The sequence below is a fragment of the Propithecus coquereli genome, unplaced genomic scaffold (assembly GCF_000956105.1).
Source record: "Propithecus coquereli isolate 6110/MARCELLA unplaced genomic scaffold, Pcoq_1.0 Scaffold19, whole genome shotgun sequence".
Classification (NCBI taxonomy): Eukaryota; Metazoa; Chordata; class Mammalia; order Primates; family Indriidae; genus Propithecus; species Propithecus coquereli.
Window position 1 is genome coordinate 4,334,835 of NW_012143856.1, and position 19,305 is coordinate 4,354,139.

The following is a 19,305-nucleotide window of genomic DNA, read 5'->3' on the forward strand; positions in this document are numbered from 1 at the left end:
AATTCTTTTCCACAGAGATTGCACTAATTTGCAGTCCCACCAGCAGTGTAAGAGTGTTCCTGTCTAGACACCAAGAAGCTTTTTATAAATGACTTGATAATTTGAAAATTCATTGTTAAAACTCCCCGATGTGGCTGCAAGGCAACTCAGCATTGCTAGTTTGTTGTTACTGTTGTTTTTCTCTCTCCTAACACTCTAGGGTAAAACCTGTGTGAAGAAACAAATAGCTAACAGATTGTAGTCAGGTAACCAAGCTAACCTCAGTCACGAAGGTTCATCTTACACATGACCTGCAGCATCGGGTTTTACTAATGAGGAGAGAATGTAATTTCAGGAGGTCATAGGCAGCTTGTGCTTGTCTGGTAATCCTGGAAAGAGAATTTTTCTCCAGATGATTTATTTAAATATTGGTTTACATACTCTGGAAAAACTATACTGCTTATTATTTCTGAAGATATGTGATGGAAAACTAGAAAAAAAATCACTAAACCTGAATTCGGTCTGAGGAATAAACAGTCAACAGAGTAGTAAAATCATGTAGTCAGCTCTGTCCCTTTCTGCCTTGGCCACCAACTCCTCAGGCTGTCTTTGGGTAATTACTTTACGTGGGTCTCACATACTCTGTGCTGAAACCCGAGTGCTGGTGTAGAGGAATGAATGCTTGACTGTTTTTTTGGACAAAGACTAGTATGTAATTCTGTAAAAGTGATTTTGAAATGCCTGACATAGGATGCTATAAAACACAGAATTCCATTATGTTATTTTATTTTTATCTTCAATAATAATTTTCAAGCTGAGAGCTGATTATATTTTTTAGTGTAAATAACTGCATTTAATAATATTAAGTGGTCTCTTAAATGTTTCTAGAGTTATCAATAAATAAGACGAAATTACATTATATGAGTTTGCTTTCTTTAGACTTCTCTTTTAAAATTTTTTCTTTTTTTTTCTTTTCAAAGATATGTACCTACTCCTTTTTTTACTGACACCTAATGTTAGACTAAATCATCCCACATGGGTTGGTATTTTCTTCAGCCATTATGCCTAGCAAAGTATATTTGCCCAGAAGAATTTTTTTTAATGCATCTATAATCTTTCTCATTTTAAAAGCATTTTAATCATCACTACTCTTGCAAATACTGTCACTAGGATTGTAAGAACACAATGAATATAGAATCATTTTTTAAAAATCCCTGTGAGTTGCCTGTACCTGACGCCTCTGAATGTGTTGTTATTTTCTCAGGTTTCCGGTTATATTGTCTATTGAGAATCACTGCAGTATCCAGCAGCAAAGGAAGATTGCTCAGTACCTGAAAGGAATATTCCGAGACAAACTGGACCTGTCATCTATAGACACAGGGGAGTGTAAGCAGCTTCCAAGCCCTCAAAGTTTGAAAGGCAAAATCCTGGTGAAGGTAATTACTTCAAGTAATGCAATAGGAGGCAGTAATTACCAAGTAAGCCTGCCCTCCCTTTTAAAAACTGGCTTAAAAGGAGGAATGATAATAATAAGAATCAATAAATGAAGGATTGTCTAGATCTATGTATGCTTCTTAATCCAATTTATTTATAGTCATATCTTCAGAACAAGCTTATTGTTGACTAAGCACAAATTCTGGGATTTGATTTTATGAAGTGGGAACACCAATACTGTAAGCCAAATGTTTAACATTTTACTCTGTAATAGTTCACACTGGAGAGAAATGTATGTATAGGAGTGTGAGATTCAGGAAAGGAGAAGGCTCCTTGTATCCATTTCTGAAAGCATTTCTTTCAGATGTTTTTCTATTTCAAGCTCCAATAACTGTCAAAAAAAAAAAAAAAAAGTCTTCATGGTTGATCAGTCTTGGTTATGCAAGTGAGAAGAGCTCACTTCAAAGAGGAACATAGGCACAGACGTTACGCCCCACAGGACTCGTGTATATATGAAGGAGCAGTAGGTGAATAGAATGACATTTCATAAACTGATTTTCTGAGGGAGGAAACTTACTACCATAAATATTATTAATGCAAAGAATAGCCAGAAAGGCAATTCCTTGAGTTTTCAGACCACTGACTTTGTGGTTTTACTTATTTTCAGTAAATTTTGTGTGTTTGGATTAAAACCACCTCAGACAGTTACACTGTTTTGAGATTAAAAACCTAAAGAAAAGCAGTAGAGTAATAATATTCAAACTATGTTACATTTTACTTAAAAGGAATGTGTACAAAAAAGCAAATATCATATAGGAAGAGTAGGAAAATCAAGGAAACAATGTAATTTCATGGCAAGACTTTAATTGAGGCTTTAAGGGAGGGCCACACATAGGAAAGGTGTAAAGTATTTATCTTTAGAATTGGTCAAAACCTGTTATTCTGTCAATTAAGTAAAAATTATAGATTCTGAATCTATCAAGGAGGTGTTGCCAGGCATTTGTATGCATAAAAGCATTTTGAATAAAAGCTCCAAATAATGCAACAGGTAACATTAAGGCCAATTTGCCTAAGTCTTGCTAAAGCAAACTCCTGTGATGAAAACTGATTTCTGGGTTCGAAAGTGAAATGTCATATATATAGCCTTATAAATGTTTCCGTGTTTCCTAAATATTCCTTAATAAGCAGTCAGAAGGTAAATGCAGATTAAGTCCATTTGATGGAAATCTTTCCCTTTGGACAGTGGAACTTAAGGTGGATGTTTGATGTGAAGTAATTGAGTCCTTTCTGCATATCTACACTTGGGTCCTTTGGCACAGAATGTCCCACGGCTCGTGAGTGTCAGGGTGAATTACAGGCAGAAGCTCTGAGGCACTCAGTGGAAGGGGTGGCAGCAGTGTGAGCTGCAAGTATGTCAAGGGCGTCTGAGATCCATTCTCTAGTAGTAATGTTCTTCAGACTTCAGGGAGAGTGCCTGGATCTATAGAGCAGCCAACCTCCATTTAAAGAAAAGCAAGGAAACTGATTTTCCTGTGTTTCTTCAGCACAGAGTGATCTCTGACCCAAAAAGCAGTGTTTGAATGGCTACTTACCACTTTGGAGATCGACAAATTATTTATTATTATAGCTATTATCACATATTTCCATCCATGCACACACACACATTTACATATATGTAAATATCCTGAATAATGCAAGCACACCTCATTTTATTGCACTTTATTGTGCTTCACAGATACTGTGTTTTCTTTCACATTGAAGGTTTGCGGCAACGCAACCCTGTGTCCAGCAAGTGTATCCGGCACCATTGCACATGCTCGTTTTATGTCTCTAAGTTACATTTTGGCAGTTCTCATAATAGTTCAAACTTTTTCATTATTATTATATCTGCTATGGTGGTCTGTGATCAGTGGTCTTGGATGTTACTGTTGTAACTGTTTCGTGGTGCCATGATACACATCAATATAAGATGGCAAACTTCATTGATAAAGTGTGTGTGTGTTCTGACTGCTCTGCCAGCGTACTGTTTTCCCATCTCTCTCCCTCTGCTTGGGCCTCCCTGTTGCCTGGGATCAACAGTACTGAAATTAGGCCAATTAATAACCCTACAGTGGCCTCTAAGCGTTCAAGTGAAAGGAAGAATCACATATCTCTCACTTTCAATCAAAAACTGGAAACAATTAAGCTTAGTGAGGAAGGCACATCAAAAGCCAAAATAGGCCGAAAACTAGGCCTCTTGTACAAGATGGTTAGCTAAGTTGTGACTGCAAAGGCAGAGTTGTTGAAGGAGATTAGAAATGCTACTCCAACGAACACATGAATGATAAGAAAGCAAAATAGCCTTATTGCTGATATGGAGAAAGTTTGAGGGGTCTGGATAGAAGATCAAACCAGCCACAAAATTCCCTTAAGCCAAGGTCTAATCCAGAGCAAAGTCCTAACACTTTTCTATGCTATGAAGGCTGAGAGAGGTAAGGAAGCTGCAGAAGAAAAGTTTGAAGCTAGCAGAGATTTAAGGAAAGAAGCCATCTCCATAACAAAAGTGCAAGGTGAAGCAGCAAGTGCTGATGGAGAATCTGCAGCAAGTTATCCAAAAGATCTAGCTAAGACAGTTGATGAAGGTGGCTACAATAAACAATAGATTTTAGTGTAGACAAAACAGTCTTATCTTGGAAGAAGATACCATCTAGGACTTTCGTAGCTGGAGAGGAGAAGTCAATGCTTGGCATCAAAGCTTCAAAGGGCAGGCTGACTCTCTTGTTAGGGGCTAATGGAGCTGAGTGGCTTTAAGTTGAAGCCAGTGCTCATTTACTACCCATAAAACCACAGGGCCCTTAAGAATTATACTGATTCTACTCTCCTGGGCTCTATAAATGGAACAACAAAGCCTGGATGACAGCATATTTTTTAATAGCATGATTTACTGGATATTTTAAGCCCACTATTGAGACTTACAGCTCAGAAAAAGATTCCTTTCAAAAGATTACTGCTGGCCAGGCGCGGTGGCTCAAGCCTATAATCCTAGCACTCTGGGAGGCCGAGGCTGGCGGATTGCTCAAGGTCAGGAGTTCGAGACCAGCCTGAGCAAGAGCAAGACCCCGTCTCTACTAAAAAATAGAAAGAAATGATCTGGACAACTAAAAATATATATAGGTATATATAAAATTAGCCGGGCATGGTGGCACATGCCTGTCTGTAGTCCCAGCTACTCGGGAGGCTGAGGCAGAAGGATTGCTTGAGCCCAGGAGTTTGAGGTTGCTGTGAGGTAGGCTGATGTCACAGCACTCTAGCCCGGCCAACAGAGCAAGCGAGACTCTGTCCAAAAAAAAAAAAAAAAAAAAAAGATTACTGCTCATTGACAGTGTACCTAGTCACCCAAGAGCTCCAATGGAGATATGCAAGGAGATTAATGTTGTTTTCATGCCTGCTACAAAATATTCATTCTGCAGCCCATGGATCAAGGAGTAATTTCAACTTTCAAGTCTTATTATTTAAGAAATACATTTTGTCAAGGCCATGGCTTCCATAGGTAGTGATTCCTCTGATGGATCTGGGCAAAGTAAGTTGAAAACCTTTTGGAAAGGATTCATCTTTCTAGATGCCATTAAGAGCATTCATGATTCATGGTAGGAGGTCAACATAACAACATTAACACAAGTTTGGAAGAAATTGATTCCAAACCTCATGGATGATTTTGAGGGGTTTAAGACGTGAGTGGAGGAAGTAACTGCAGATGCGATAGAAATAGCAAGAGAACTAGAGTTAGAAGTGGAGTCTGAAGATGTGACTTAATTGCTATAATTTCATGATAAAACTTTAAAAGATGAGGAGTTGCTTCTTATGGATGAGCAAAGAAGGTAGTTTCTTGTGGTGGAATCTACTTCTGGTGAAGATGCTGTAAACATTGTCGAAATGACAGCAAAGGATTTAGAATATTACATCAACTTAATTGATAAAACAGCAGCAGGTGTGAGAGTATTGACACCATTTTTGTGAGAAGTTCTAATATGTGTAAAATGCTGTCAAATAGCATCATGTACCACAGAGAAATCTTTTGTGAGAGGAAGAGGCAATTGATGCAGCAAAGTTCATTGTTGTCTTATTTTAAGAAATTGCCACAGCCACCCCAGCCTTCAGCAACCATCACCCTGATCAGAGAGCAGGCATCAAGGCAAGGCCCCTTTTCAGCAAAAAGATTAAGACTCACCGAAGGCTCTGATGATTGTTACCATTTTTTAGCAATAAAATATTTCTAAATTACGGTATGTACATTTTTTTAGACATAATGCTCTTGCACACTTAATATGCTATAGTATAGTGTAAACGTAACTTTTATGTGCATTGGGAAACCAAATAATCTTTGTGACTTGCTTTATTACGGTGGTTTGGAACTGCACTCACAATATCTCTGAGGTATACCTGTAAACAAAAAGTTGCTTTTGAACAAAAATAATAACAAACTTAGTGATTTTCCATAGCCTCTTATTCCTGAAAGTAACCTTAGGCATGTGGTCCAAAGTTCCTGTTTTTACAGATGTGAATCACAGAGTTGTTACCACTCTCCTGGGGCCATGCAGTCAGGTAGCTGGAAGCTGAGAGGTGGCCATGGTCTCAGTATCTAGCGATATTTCCATATACTATGAATGAATTAATTTAATTTTAGAACGTAACTCGTTTTTTGTTTTGTTTTGGTTTGGTTTTTTTGCGGTGGGGTCTCACTATTTTGCCCAGGCTAGAGTGCAGTGGCTATTCATAGGCACAATCATAGTGTACTGCAACCTCAAACTCCTGGCTTCAAGTAATGCTCTTGCCTCTCAGCCTCCCGGGTAGCTGGGTCTACAGGCACGTGTCACCTCCCCGGACTTAGGGTATAACTCTGCATGAAATAGTATGTAGATTAGAAAATGACCCCCAGAAGAAACCTAGGTCATTTTTCATTTACATCTATACCAGACCACAGTTAAGTTTGTTAATCCACATAAGATTCTGCCTAAGTTTATTCTTTAATTTTCCTTAGTAGTAACACCGTTGATAAGAGATATTGAAAAACAATGGTCTGTTGTGTTGCTTTTCTGCCTGGATAAAGTATCTTTTGAGAACCAGGAATGTGGAAAAAGCTGGCCAAAAATATGGCCCTCATGATACAGGGCCTTTAAAATGAGGATGTCTTGTGAATAGCCCAGGAGGGTGGCTTTTTCTTTTTGTTCCCTCAACCCTTTGCCTCCCTTCAGTGCAGGGAGCGACAGCTTAGTGCTGCAGCCCCCTCTGCTCCTCACCTGCACAGCAGACTGATGTTTCCCTTTCCGTCTGGTGCCTTCACGATCATTTGCATTATTTGAGGATTATTATTCTTTATAGGATGATGTTATTTCTTATGTTTGTTTGCTCTGATCTGCTGAACATTTAAATAGTATATTAGCTTTGATGCTATTTCAAAAGAGGGGATTGCTGTCATTATATCTGAAATGTCTTGTGTACACCTTTATCCTGGTGTCTGTCATTATGCCCCAGACAGAGCTGATACTGAGCAAGTAGGTGGTGGTAAATAAACAAAGGAGTTTGAGATTTTGATGCTTATACTTTCCTAAGTATGTCTGGCCACCACTTAATTGAGTACCTTATTTCCAATGCTGCCATATTATCATAACTACTCTGCTAATACCCCCCAAAATAAAGAAAAATAAACTCATTTTGTAGGAGCCTTCTGTATTAATAAGACCTAAAATAATATATAGAAATAAATGCCTTAATTCCAAGTTGCCTTAGTATTAATGGTACACAAATTAGATCCCACATTTTAATCTTACAAATGCCCCTTTGTATGTTGAAGAAAATATTCACCCAAACCCCAGTAGTTTGGATTCTTAATATAGATTTTGTTTTCATTACATAACGTATCTGATCAGCTTTGTAATTATCAATAGTGCTAAGGACCCAAGGTCAAGAGCTCTGGGTATTGAGCAAGGTGCAGGAAAACTGGGAGAGAGATTTCTCTCAAAACCTGACTAAGCTGTGGTCCTGTGGAGGGAGGACGTGGGCAAGAGGAGATCCAGAATGCTGAACGGGGTGAAAATGGGATGGAGAGCAGGAGTACTAAAGTCACCAGAGCTCGGGTTTAGAGACCAGCCCGGATGGTAGTCTGGGATGATATTTAGAAATTTATCAGTATTTCTGGCTGCCAAGCATGTGAACATCCTTGCATGTTTAAGGAATTCCTCATTCCTATGTTTTAAGGAATCCCCTTATAGAAGCTCAGTATGCTAGACATTTGCCTTTGCAGCCTTTCATAGAGCTAGAGCATGAGAACTCCATCTAGATGCCACCAGTCAAGGGACCCTGCCCCAGACATTGATGTAGAAACTACAGTAGTGAAGTGGGACCGTGCTGAACCCATCCTAATGAGGGCTGGTAGAAGTGGTTGCAGCTACATATAGGGCCCAAAGGCAGCATTTCTGGCAGGAGTTCCTGATGTCCGTTGTGTGGATGATGGAGTTGAAAGCCATAAACTCTGGTTTTAATTGTGTATTGTGTCTTGTATCATATAGTTAATAGTCTTAGTTGTGTATTGTGTTAGGTATCTATTGCTACATAGCAAATTACCCCCAAATTTAGCAGCTTGAAATAACAAACATTGATTATCCCACAGTCTCGGTAGATCAGGAACCTGGGTGTGGTTTAGCTTTGTCCTCTGCTCAAGGTGTCTCATGAGGCTGTAATTAAGGTGTTAGCCGGGACTGTAGGCTCGACTGGGGGCAGCTCTTCCTCACTCAAGGGATTGTTGTTGGCCCGTTTCAATTCCTTGAAGGCTGTTGGCCTGTCTCACATCCTTGCCATGTGGATCTGACCATTTCACAACTCACAATACCAGCGAGAGAGAAACATATGTCTGAGAAGGGGGGGTGGCAAGCAAAGAGGAAGGCATAGTTTTCCTGTAACCTAATCTCAGCAGTGACATCCCATCAGTTTTGCTGTATCTTATTTGTAGAAGTGAGGCACTAGGTCCAGCCCACATTCAAGGAGAGGGGATTACAGAAGGGCATGGGTACCAAGAGGCAAGGGACATTGGGTGCTATTTTAGAGGCTGCCTGCCACAGTGGCCTTGGCCACTTAGCCTCGGAGCCTGGTTGTATCCTACCTCCAACCTTCTAATCAATTCAGTACTCAATACCCTATTAAAATTTCCTTTTGCGGTAAGAAGGCTTACTGTATCTTACTGATAGAGAGAGCTAGCTCCCTAGAAACCCTTATCAGGCTCCTAGGCCTTGCCCTCTACTGCTCTTTATTATTTACACTTACTTTTTCTGAATATAAATTGGGAAATGCCGAAAAGGAGAAAATAACTATTAATATCATCATAATACTGTTACTCATAGATAATTACCCCTAACAATTGACCCTATTTCTTTCCAGACTTTTCCCCCCTGTGTTTTTATACAGGGGATCATGTACGTAGTTCTTTAACTGTATGTCTTGCCATCTTATTACGAGAATTTTCCCTTGTCAAAAAGCCCCTGATTTCTGCAGTGTGTTTGTAAGTGCGTCAAGAGTGGTCTGGTCCTGGGGAAAGTGTTCAAGCTGGGGAGGAGTCCCGCTGCACTGTCTGTGAAAGAGGGGCTTGCTAAATGCCAAGGGGCACAGCAAGTAAGTGTTAAGGACATGTTTGCCTGTTTGGGATAACAGGCTATTTTAGGAGCCTTAGCATGTTGGTTGTTGTCTTAGTCCCTTTGGACTGCCACGACAAAATACCTTAGACTGGGTAACTTATAACAACCGAAATTTATTGCTCGCAGTTCTAGAGGCTGGGAAGTCCAAGATCAAGGTGCTGGCATATTTGGTGTCTGGTGAGAGCCCATCCTCATAAATGTGTCCTCCCATGATGTAAGGGGCAAGGGAGCTTGGTGGAGCCCTCATGGTTAATCACTTCCCAAAGGCCCCACCTCTTAACATTGGGTATTAGGTATTAGGTTCCAATATATGGATTTTGAGGGACACCAACATTCAGACCATAGCAGTTGTACATAATGAGATGAGGTGATACTTGTTGTGATGAGTCATATATTCCTGAAAAGAAGTCTGGTCTGCTTTTTATTTAAATATAGTATCCCTAATTAATTATATTTAATTGAAAGTAATGACTTCCTTTTTAAAAAATTCTCTTCCTCCCTTATTCTGCTCCTAAATCAAACTCTCTTACTTTCTAGTCAGTAATGATTAGCCAAGGGATAGCACACTTTATTTTCATTTTTACTTTTTAAAAATGATTTTTAATTATGGTAAAGTACATATGACATAAAATCTACCTACTTACCATCTTAACCATTTTCAGGTGCATAGTTCAGTGGTACTAAATACATTCACATTGTTGTGCAGCCAATCTCCAGAACTCTTCATTTTGCAAAACTGAAACTCTATACCCATTCAGCAAGAAATCCCAATTCCCCCCTCCCCCAGCCCCTGGCCACCACCATTCTACTTTCTGTCTCTATGAATTTGACTGCGCTAGGTATCTCATGTAAGTGGAATCATACAATATTTGTCCTTTTGTGTCTAGCTTATTTCACCAAGCCTAATACCTTCAAGGTTCATCCATGTTGTAACATGTATCAGAATTTCATTCTTTTTAAAGGCTAAATAATATTCCATTGTATTTAATATATATGTTCCAATTTTGTTTATCCATTCATCCATCAATGGATACTTGGGTTACTTCCATCCTTTGACTATTATAAATTTATTTCCATTTTTAAATGGAGTGTTTTTTTCCATTTCAGGGCAAGAAGTTGCCTTATCACCTTGGGGATGATGCAGAGGAAGGGGAAGTTTCTGATGAAGACAGTGCAGATGAAATTGAAGAGGAGTGCAAGTTCAAGCTCCATTATGTAAGTTATAGGCATGGCCATACTTTTTAAAATTTTTTTTATTTCACCATACTATGGGGGTATAGATGTTTAGGTTACGTATGTTGCCCTTACCCACCCCCCAAGTCAGAGCTTCAAGCGTGTCCATCCCCCAGATGGTGCGCATCGCACTTGTTATGTATGTATATACCCGTCTCCTCCTCCCTGCTCCCACCTGCCCGACACCCAATAAATGTTATTCTTATATGTGCACTTAGGTGTTGACCGGTGAAACCAATTTGCTGATGAGTACATGTGGTGCTTACATACTTTTTATCCTCGATGTGCTACAGTAAAAATGGGGTCCCAAATTATTGCTGTACTGAAGTCCTCACAAACATAGAGGCTATATGTCGAAAGGATGTTTATTGAAAACTACTTTGTGTGCTGATACACAGATACTCAAATGTTTGTTGAGTGAATGAGTCAAGGATTCTTGTGTCTTAGAGTTGGAAGGAATGTTAGTGATTTATCCATTTAACCCCTGTCCAGGGACAAATCTCCTCCTATTACAAATCCAAAAATCAAATTGCAGTTGGAAATGTTACTATCTTGGATGAAGAATATCTGGCTGTAGCATTGCCTTCCCTGGCTCATGCTACCAGCCCCCCGTGCTACCTGTCAAGGGTGGCTGGAAGAGCTCCAGCTGCACGCGGGCCTGCTTCTTTAGGATGCCCATCCCCTCCCTATGAAAATGTACCTCAGACCGGAGGATTTCCAAGGCTTTCCAGATATGGGACTCCTGGCTAAGTCTTTAACTTGCCACATCTTGAATAAAGTGGCACAGAATCGTTTGCTACCTGCTTGGTGCTTGACACCCTTACCTCTTTTCTAGATGAAAGAGCTGCCTTTGCAGCAAAGCACCAATTAGCCAGGTGATGTGAGGGAAATGCAAACCTGAAAGAAATATAAGTTTAACGAGAAGCCCCACCCCCCACCTTCCATGACTTGTATGAGTGCCCAAACCACACAACCTGAGAGTAGCACACGCTCACGATAGTTTGGTATAGGGTTTAGTATTTTATTTCCACAGAAAAGTGGTATTTCTCTAGACATTTGGGTTATGATGATGCCGGTCTGAAAAAAAAAAAACAGAAATTTTGCATAAATTCTTCTAATTTACACCATTGCCCTGAATTTAGTAATTACATTGTTAACAAGAGTCCCAGTCCCAGTCTGCTCTCTTCTAGATAACACTGTGATGCCTTGCCTGTAGGTGTGTAAGGGGCTGGCATTATTTCAAAGGGGACAAGTGCTTAATGACAGCTGAAGTCTCAGTAGACCCATCTTTCTTGGCTTTAATGCACATTAGAGGGATGAAGTGGAGAAGATACAGCTTGAAGTGAAAAGGCACAATTACCATCTGTATTAATCTCTTGCTCTTTAATAGTTTATGTTAGCTCAATTAAATACCACTAATTAATAGGGCTATAATTACAGAAAATGAACCTAAACAGATTTACATGACTGAAAATACTGTTAACATTTTAAATAGTTGTTTTTTCTCTTCTAGATATTTGTTATTTTTGTCATTAATTATTTGTGATTATGGATAATTTAGCTTTATTTTTAATTTTATTTTGTAAATCAGATTTTTGTCTCTGATTTTCATTACTTTGCATTTTGTTTCCCAGATCTCAGTTGCCAGCCTCAGTCTGTCATTTGAAAGCAGAAAACAGGTTCGATCAAATTATGTGTTTAGGGAATGCTGTTTTTAGTGAAAATCAGTGGTAGAAATTTAACTGCTATGACAGTGTAGTCATTTATTGCTAAAACCCAGGTTGTTCTAGTTTCTACATCCACCCAGCTGTATCATTCTTCTTCCGATGTCAGTGAGCCTTCCAACTTCCTAAGTTAAATATATGTAATCATAATGAAGCATTAGGAATACAGTCTTATGGGAACAAATGAGCAATTTGACCTGTGAAGTATCCAGCTGGATTCCTCTCATCTTCAAAGTCTCTTAGTTGATTTCTAGGAACCCATGTAAGTAGATAGTTTAGAACATGATTCCATAAAATTAGACATGATCTTTCATTTGGATTCTTTGATTTGGCCCAAACTAAAAGTAGAGCATCTTAATTGTAAAGGTTTACAGGGGTCTCTTTGTTATATTTTGGGAGAGAAAATACATAAAGAAACCAAAATTATAGAAATATGTAAAGTTTATACTTCATCTTTTCCAAACCACTTTTTGCTCCTTTTGAGCTCTTCTGAGAAAAGGCAATGCTGTGTTTAGAAAGCCAAAGTGCTATCTTGTAATCTGTCAATTTATAGTCCTAGTGTTGACAGAGGGCTCAAATGCCTTATCTGAGTGATGAATTTAAATTGCCTGATCTAGCCAAATACCTGACATATTTTTGCAAAAGAGGGAATACTGTGTATTGCTTATGTGAACCAATAATTACCTCAAAGGAAGCTCTTACCATCAGTTTTAAGTTGATGGAATGTGATTAGATTTATATCTGAATTATTGCAATAAATAAAAATTTTAACTGAGCATTCATAGACACTGGAGCACTAACTCTCATGAAGTTATATAAAATTCATTTGTGCATTTAACACATTTTTATTGAACATCTCCTGTAGGAGATGTGCCCATCACTGTTGTAGGTGTTGGGGCATCTATCAGTAACCAAACAGACAAAAATCCTTACCTACGTGGAGTTTACTCATGAATGAGAAAGGAGGAGAATAGACAAGAAACAAGACAAATAAATAAAATGTACATGTATAGTGTAATAGACAGTGATAAGTGCTAAAAGAAAAAAGGGTGTGTGTGTGTACGTGCGTGTGTGCATGTCTATGCCCATGCTTATTCATGTGTGTGTGTGAAGGTGGGTGTGTGAAGTTTTAGATGAGATGTCCAGGAAAGGCTTCACAGGGAAGATGCTTTTAAGCAAAGAAGCGAAGAGGTAGCCAAGTTGATACCTGGGGAAGAATGTTGCAGGCAGAAGGAATCCCAAGAGCAAAGGTCAGAAGGTAGATTTGCGGCTCAGGACTCCTAGAGTTACCCTGGTGTTAGAAGCAGATGAGGAGAACAGGACTCCTGTTACCTCTAAGTAAGCTATTCAAACCATGCCATAAGGCTTTTTGCTTCTGTAATAAATGCTTTCTGTTGTTGAATTAATTGAATTCTTTAAGCTTTTGGCACATATTATTTTGTGGCTTCAGTCAGAGAAAATCTGATTCATAATGTATAAGCCACAAAATAAAGCCAGTGTGTTCAGTCACCCACGATCATATTGCACAAAGACGCAGGACAATTTCCTTTTAACCACAGTACGGTAATCTAGCAGATTTGATTCCTTGAGACCAGCTAACCATGATTCATCTTTATGAGGTCCTCTGATGTCAATGTGCCTTACAGACTTCTCAGACCCTTATTTCAACTTCACTGATTTTTTTACCTCTTCTGCTCATTTATTCAACATCTTCTTTCTTGCGCTCTCCGAATCCGTGTTTAGCCAGCCTCTCAGGCATAAACGTCAGCTCTCTATCTCCTACATGAAGCTCATCTGGTAAACACCAAGCCTTCCAACATGTTCTAAATGTTCTAAATGGGGTCCCAAATTATTGCTGTACTGAAGTCCTCACAAACATAGAGGCTATATGTCGAAAGGATGTTTATTGAAAACTACTTTGTGTGCTGATACACAGACACTCAAATGTTTGTTGAATGAATGAGTCAAGGATTCTTGTGTCTTAGAGTTGGAAGGAATGTTAGTGATTTATCCATTTAACCCCTGTCCAGGGACAAATCTCCTCCTATTACAAATCCAAAAATCAAATTGCAGTTGGAAATGTTACTATCTTGGATGAAGAATATCTGGCTGTAGCATTGCCTTCCCTGGCTCATGCTACCAGCCCCCCGTGCTACCTGTCAAGGGTGGCTGGAAGAGCTCCAGCTGCACGCGGGCCTGCTTCTTTAGGATGCCCATCCCCTCCCTACGAAAATGTACCTCAGACCGGAGGATTTCCAAGGCCTTCCAGATATGGGACTCCTGGCTAAGTCTTTAACTTGCCACATCTTGAATAAAGTGGCACAGAATCGTTTGCTACCTGCTTGGTGCTTGACACCCTTACCTCTTTTCTAGATGAAAGAGCTGCCTTTGCAGCAAAGCACCAATTAGCCAGGTGATGTGAGGGAAATGCAAACCTGAAAGAAATATAAGTTTAACGAGAAGCCCCACCCCCCACCTTCCATGACTTGTATGAGTGCCCAAACCACACAACCTGAGAGTAGCACACGCTCACGATAGTTTGGTATAGGGTTTAGTATTTTATTTCCACAGAAAAGTGGTATTTCTCTAGACATTTGGGTTATGATGATGCCGGTCTGAACATGTAGCAACTTTTGTCTTATACTGTAAAGCAAAGATTTAGTCTGTGTATATCTATTTCTCACTGAACATTTTAATCGTTTTCCTCCTTTCTCACTACTTTAGTTACAGTTTCATCTTCTTTCCTAAGGTATTCCTTTTATGTTTTGAGCCATTTTAAGGAGTAGGAATCCTGGTGGTTTAAAATGTATCAGCACTCCCAGAGCGGATGGGTTTTACCTCTTGAGAGTGTGAGTTCTTGCTACTGAAAGTGTTCGCTCTGAGTGGAAATGCTCACGTGCTGGGGAGCCCTGGCAACAAGGGGAGGGGAATGAGGAAGGTGACTTGGAAGATCTCTGGAAGGCTGCACTTGTTTCTAGTATGTGATACGACTGCTCCTTAAGCAGAAGAACATGTTTTAAGGGAGCTAAAGGAGCAAGCAGTCAACAGTAGAGGACAGGAGTAGAGGCACAGATGCGAATGGCTGAGAAGCAGCTGCTCTGCAGCCCGAGACCTTCGGGTAAGGGCTGGGACAGCTGTAAGGCACTCACAAAGGGCAGCCATATTGTTCTTCCTGTCTCCAGACTCTAGCCCAAAAGGAAAAGAAAAGACTTTTGGGAATGTTGAGATACTCCAGTTTTTTTGTTTTTGTTTGTTTGTTTTTTAAAGCAGAGATCCTCAACTTTGTCTGCAGATTGGAATGACAGGGGAGATTTTAAAAATCCCAGTGTCTGGGTTCCAGCTAAGAGATTCTGATGTATTGGTTTGGGATATGGCCTCAGAATTTTGAGCAGTCCCTGGTGATTCCGGTGCATAGTGGAGGTAGAGCGCCACTGTTTGAAAGGGTCCCTCTTAAGGAGCGGCGCCCCTCCAACCCGTCTCTCCCCTTTCCTGCTTCTTTCCAGCTGGGAAGGACAGTTGTGGTTTGGGGCAGCCCTCTGCTTTTTCAGCGATGCTTTAGTTTCATGCTGGAGACAAAATGAGAATGTGTTTGTGTGTTTGATTGATTGATTTGTGGTAGAGAAAGACTCCTGGATCCAATTTACCTCTCAGAAAAGGGAACTGGGACCTCTGATTACTACTCTGACGGAAACTCCTTCTGACCGTATTGATGGCTGCCTTCCCTTTCCCCTCAGCTGCCCCGTCTTCCTCTCCCCCTGGCCCAGAGAACAAAAAAACAAGATACATGTGGCTTTCAGCTGTGGTCTCTGCCACAGCTGCACAGTGGCTGGTGGGTCTCTAGGTCAAGTGTCTGTCTCAGCTTCCTTTCAGTAGTGCCACTGGGTTCCAGGACCAAATGATAATATATTAATGAAACCTCAGCCACACATTTATTTGTTCTTCGTGGCTGCCAGTTTTCTTGTGCTGTAAATCACAGAGAATAAAATGATCAACAGGCAGAGATAGCATTCCTTCAGCAGCTCCCAGTGTTTAGAGAACGTGAAGTGAATAGTTATAGCCTTTGTGTTAAGCATTCATTATTTCACCAGTGCCATTCGGCCCTGGCTTTGTATTTTGAGACTTGCTTTGCTGACAGTGAAAGCGACTTGGCATAATGGCCGCGGTTCATCTCCTTACTGTCTCGGACTGTTTGTGAGCCCCTGGGCAAGAGAAGGAAACGGATGCTCATTCGGAGCCTCCTGCATGAGACTGGGCACGCTAGGTGCTCTTACCTGCTTTCTCTCTGTTCTCCCAACAAACACGCTCTCCACCAGGCTCTGGGTCGCTTGATCAAATGCGCTAGAGGTTAGAGACCTGGAGTTCTTTTCTTGGATCTGCTTCTGACCTTAAGTGAAACCTACTGTTTTCCCCAGGGGGATTACAGTGATGTACTTCCCAGGTTTCAGGATAGGAATAATCGTTGTTTAAAATATGAGCCTGCTCATGATTATTATTATTTTTTTTAAAGACAGGGTCTCACTCTGTTGCCCAGGCTGGAGTACCGTGGTGTGATCATAGCTCACTGCAGCCTCAGAAACCTGGGCTCAAGTGATTCTCCTGCCTCAGCCTCCTGAGTAGCTGGGGGCTATAGATGAGGATCACCACGGCTAATTTAGAAACATTTTTTTAGAGATGGGGTCTTGGTATATTGTCCAGGCTGGTCTTGAACTCCTGGCCTCAAATGATCCTTACTACTCAGCTTCCCGAGTAGTTGGGATTACAGGCACAAATCACCACACCCAGGTCTGCTCATGATTAGTTTGACTCATGAATTTATCTTTTTCTGTAACAATATAAAAGGGATGGATGCAGCATCGTGTGGCAAAAGAGACACAATTTCGAATGAGAAGTCTTGGGTTCAAGTTCCAGTTCAGCCCTTTCATAGGCATGTGTGTTTAGAGTTGCTGAATCTTTCTGCCTCTGTGTCATTATGAGAAAGAATTGGCTAACCCCAGTGCTTACTTTAAAAGGTGTTTGTTGCTCAAATGAAGTATTGTTATGTGACAGTGCTTCGGGACCCTTGACACAAGACAGTAGTCCCCCTTTATCTGCAGTTTTGCTTTCCACAGTTTAGTTACTCATGATCAATTGTGGTCCAAAAATATTAAATAGAAAATTCCAGAAATAAACAATTCATAAGTTTTAAATTGTGCAGCATTCTGAGTGGCATGATGAAATCTTGCACCATCCTGTTCCATTTCACCTGGAACATGAATCATCCCTTTGTCCAGTGTATCCATCCATTACTATGTAGGAAGAAAAAATAGTGTATGAATAGGGTTTGGTACTATCCATGGTTTCAGGCATCCACAGGGGATTTTGGAATATATCTCCCACAGATAAGGGGGACTACTATATACAGTCTTAGTTGCTTTCTCTATGTTCTACTGTGGCTCTTTTCTCCGTGTTCTTATGGTTACTAGTTATTTTGATACTGTTTGTTTTCTCCATGCTTTTGTTCACATCGAAATGCTGTTCTTCTGTCCTTTGCCAGATGAACAGCTCTTATTCGTTGTAGTGGGTTGACTTGGCCACTAGAAGACAGGTGTAAATCATAACCCCTGATATGTGTAAATGCGACAGTATTTAGAAAAGGGGCTTTGCAGATATAATAGGGATCTCAAGATAATATAATTCTGGACTAACCAGGTGAGGCCTAAATCCAATCACAAGTGTGCTCACAAGAAGAGATGATACCGACGAAGGGGGGACACATAGGAGAAGGCCATGTGAAGGCAGAGGCAGAGATTGGAGTGATGCTGCCACAAGCCAAGGATACCTGGAGCCCCCAAAAGCTGGAAGAGGCAAGAAGGGATCCTCCCCTAGAGCCTTCGGAAAGAGTGTGGCCCTGCCAACACCTTCATTGCGTACTTTTGGCCTCCAGATCTGTGAGAAAATAAATTTCTGTTGTTTTAAGCTACCAAGGTTATGGTCATCTGTTACAGCATTCACGGGAAACTCATACGCTCATCTTTTAAGACGTGGCTCAGGTGTCCTCTGCTCCTGGAAGTCTCCTGAATTCCCAAGACTGGGCAGAGTGCCCCTCTGTGCGCACATGACAGCCCGCACACTCTGCTCTGCCACTCTTCCTGTTCTTGCGTGTGTAACTATCCATTGCGGTGTCAGCCTTCCCTGTGACGCTGAGGGTTCTGTGACGTGGCAGTGTTCCTCTGCAACACAGAGCAGCGGCTTGCTCCATGTTTGTTTCATGCAAAATGAGTTTTGCTCTCAAACTTTTGCTCATGTTTATTAAATCCTCTGGCACACTAGCCTGGGCACTTAGTGCCTGCATTGGGGCTACTATGCCTGGTTTTCATCTGCAGACACCCTTCCTCTTTCACCACATGCTGCCAGATTGATATTATTTCTAGAGTACTCCTCGGGCACTTGTCCACTCTCACCAGAGACTCTCAGACTCTTGCTTTCAAGTCCCTCCATTCCCTAAGGTACTTTATCTGCCACTACTCTCCTCCACTGCTGCTCTAGGGAAATTCGTGTGTTCCTTGTGTTTGTAGAACGTGCTTCACTCATCTAAATCCTTTGTTAGAACTATGGATGGGAGGAAAGCCCTTCTCTCCATCGTTGTTGAAATAATTACCACGAGAATCCCAGTCAGTTCCCACCTCTTCGTTGAGGCCTTCTTGGTCACTGAGGCAGGAATGCCATGTTTTTTTCTCAGAACCTCTGTTGTACTGGGTGTCTGTGCTTTTGTAGGGATCTATGGAGAGCAAGGTAAGATATTTGGGAACACGCTTTTGCTAGCATAATGGGGTTTTCCCTTTTGATGTCAAAGGCCACCTCTTTTCTATCTGTGCACCTCCTTCTAGACCTGAGGGTCTCCAGTGAAGTGGAGTGCCTCATTCCTTGGGTATGTTAAAGATATTAATGCGTATAATAGTGATATAGGGAAATTCAATAGCTATCCTGTTGTAGATTTTTAAAAATTTTGCCTTAGGGCATTCATATTGCTTTGTGTAGGATTTTTTGAAAATGAATTCATTATTGGAAAGCTACTCATTTTGTAGGGTTCAAATATAATGACCTCTTAGAAATACATTTGCAAATGGAAAAATGGTCTTAAGCTTTTGGTGAAGAATGTGGGAATTGTTCATAGGGAGGAGTATTCCTTTCCTTATCTTTGCACGGATTGGTCTTTGGCAAGTGGTTGAAGAATTTACAGAGAGGTACTGGGCAGAGGCAGAGGGAGGAGTGAGCACAGTTGAAGAGCCGAA

At 40.7% G+C, this 19,305-nt stretch overlaps 1 protein-coding gene across 2 annotated transcripts in view; it reads left to right on the forward strand.

Moving 5' to 3' along the window:
* Window positions 1–19,305, forward strand: part of PLCH1 (phospholipase C, eta 1) — a 97,092-nt gene that overhangs the window by 46,077 nt on the left and 31,710 nt on the right. For both annotated transcript variants that reach the window (XM_012642869.1, XM_012642870.1), the window contains exons 8-9: window positions 1,244–1,415; window positions 10,185–10,292. In XM_012642869.1, coding sequence (XP_012498323.1) covers window positions 1,244–1,415; window positions 10,185–10,292 — 280 coding nt within the window. The remainder of the gene's footprint in view (window positions 1–1,243; window positions 1,416–10,184; window positions 10,293–19,305) is intronic.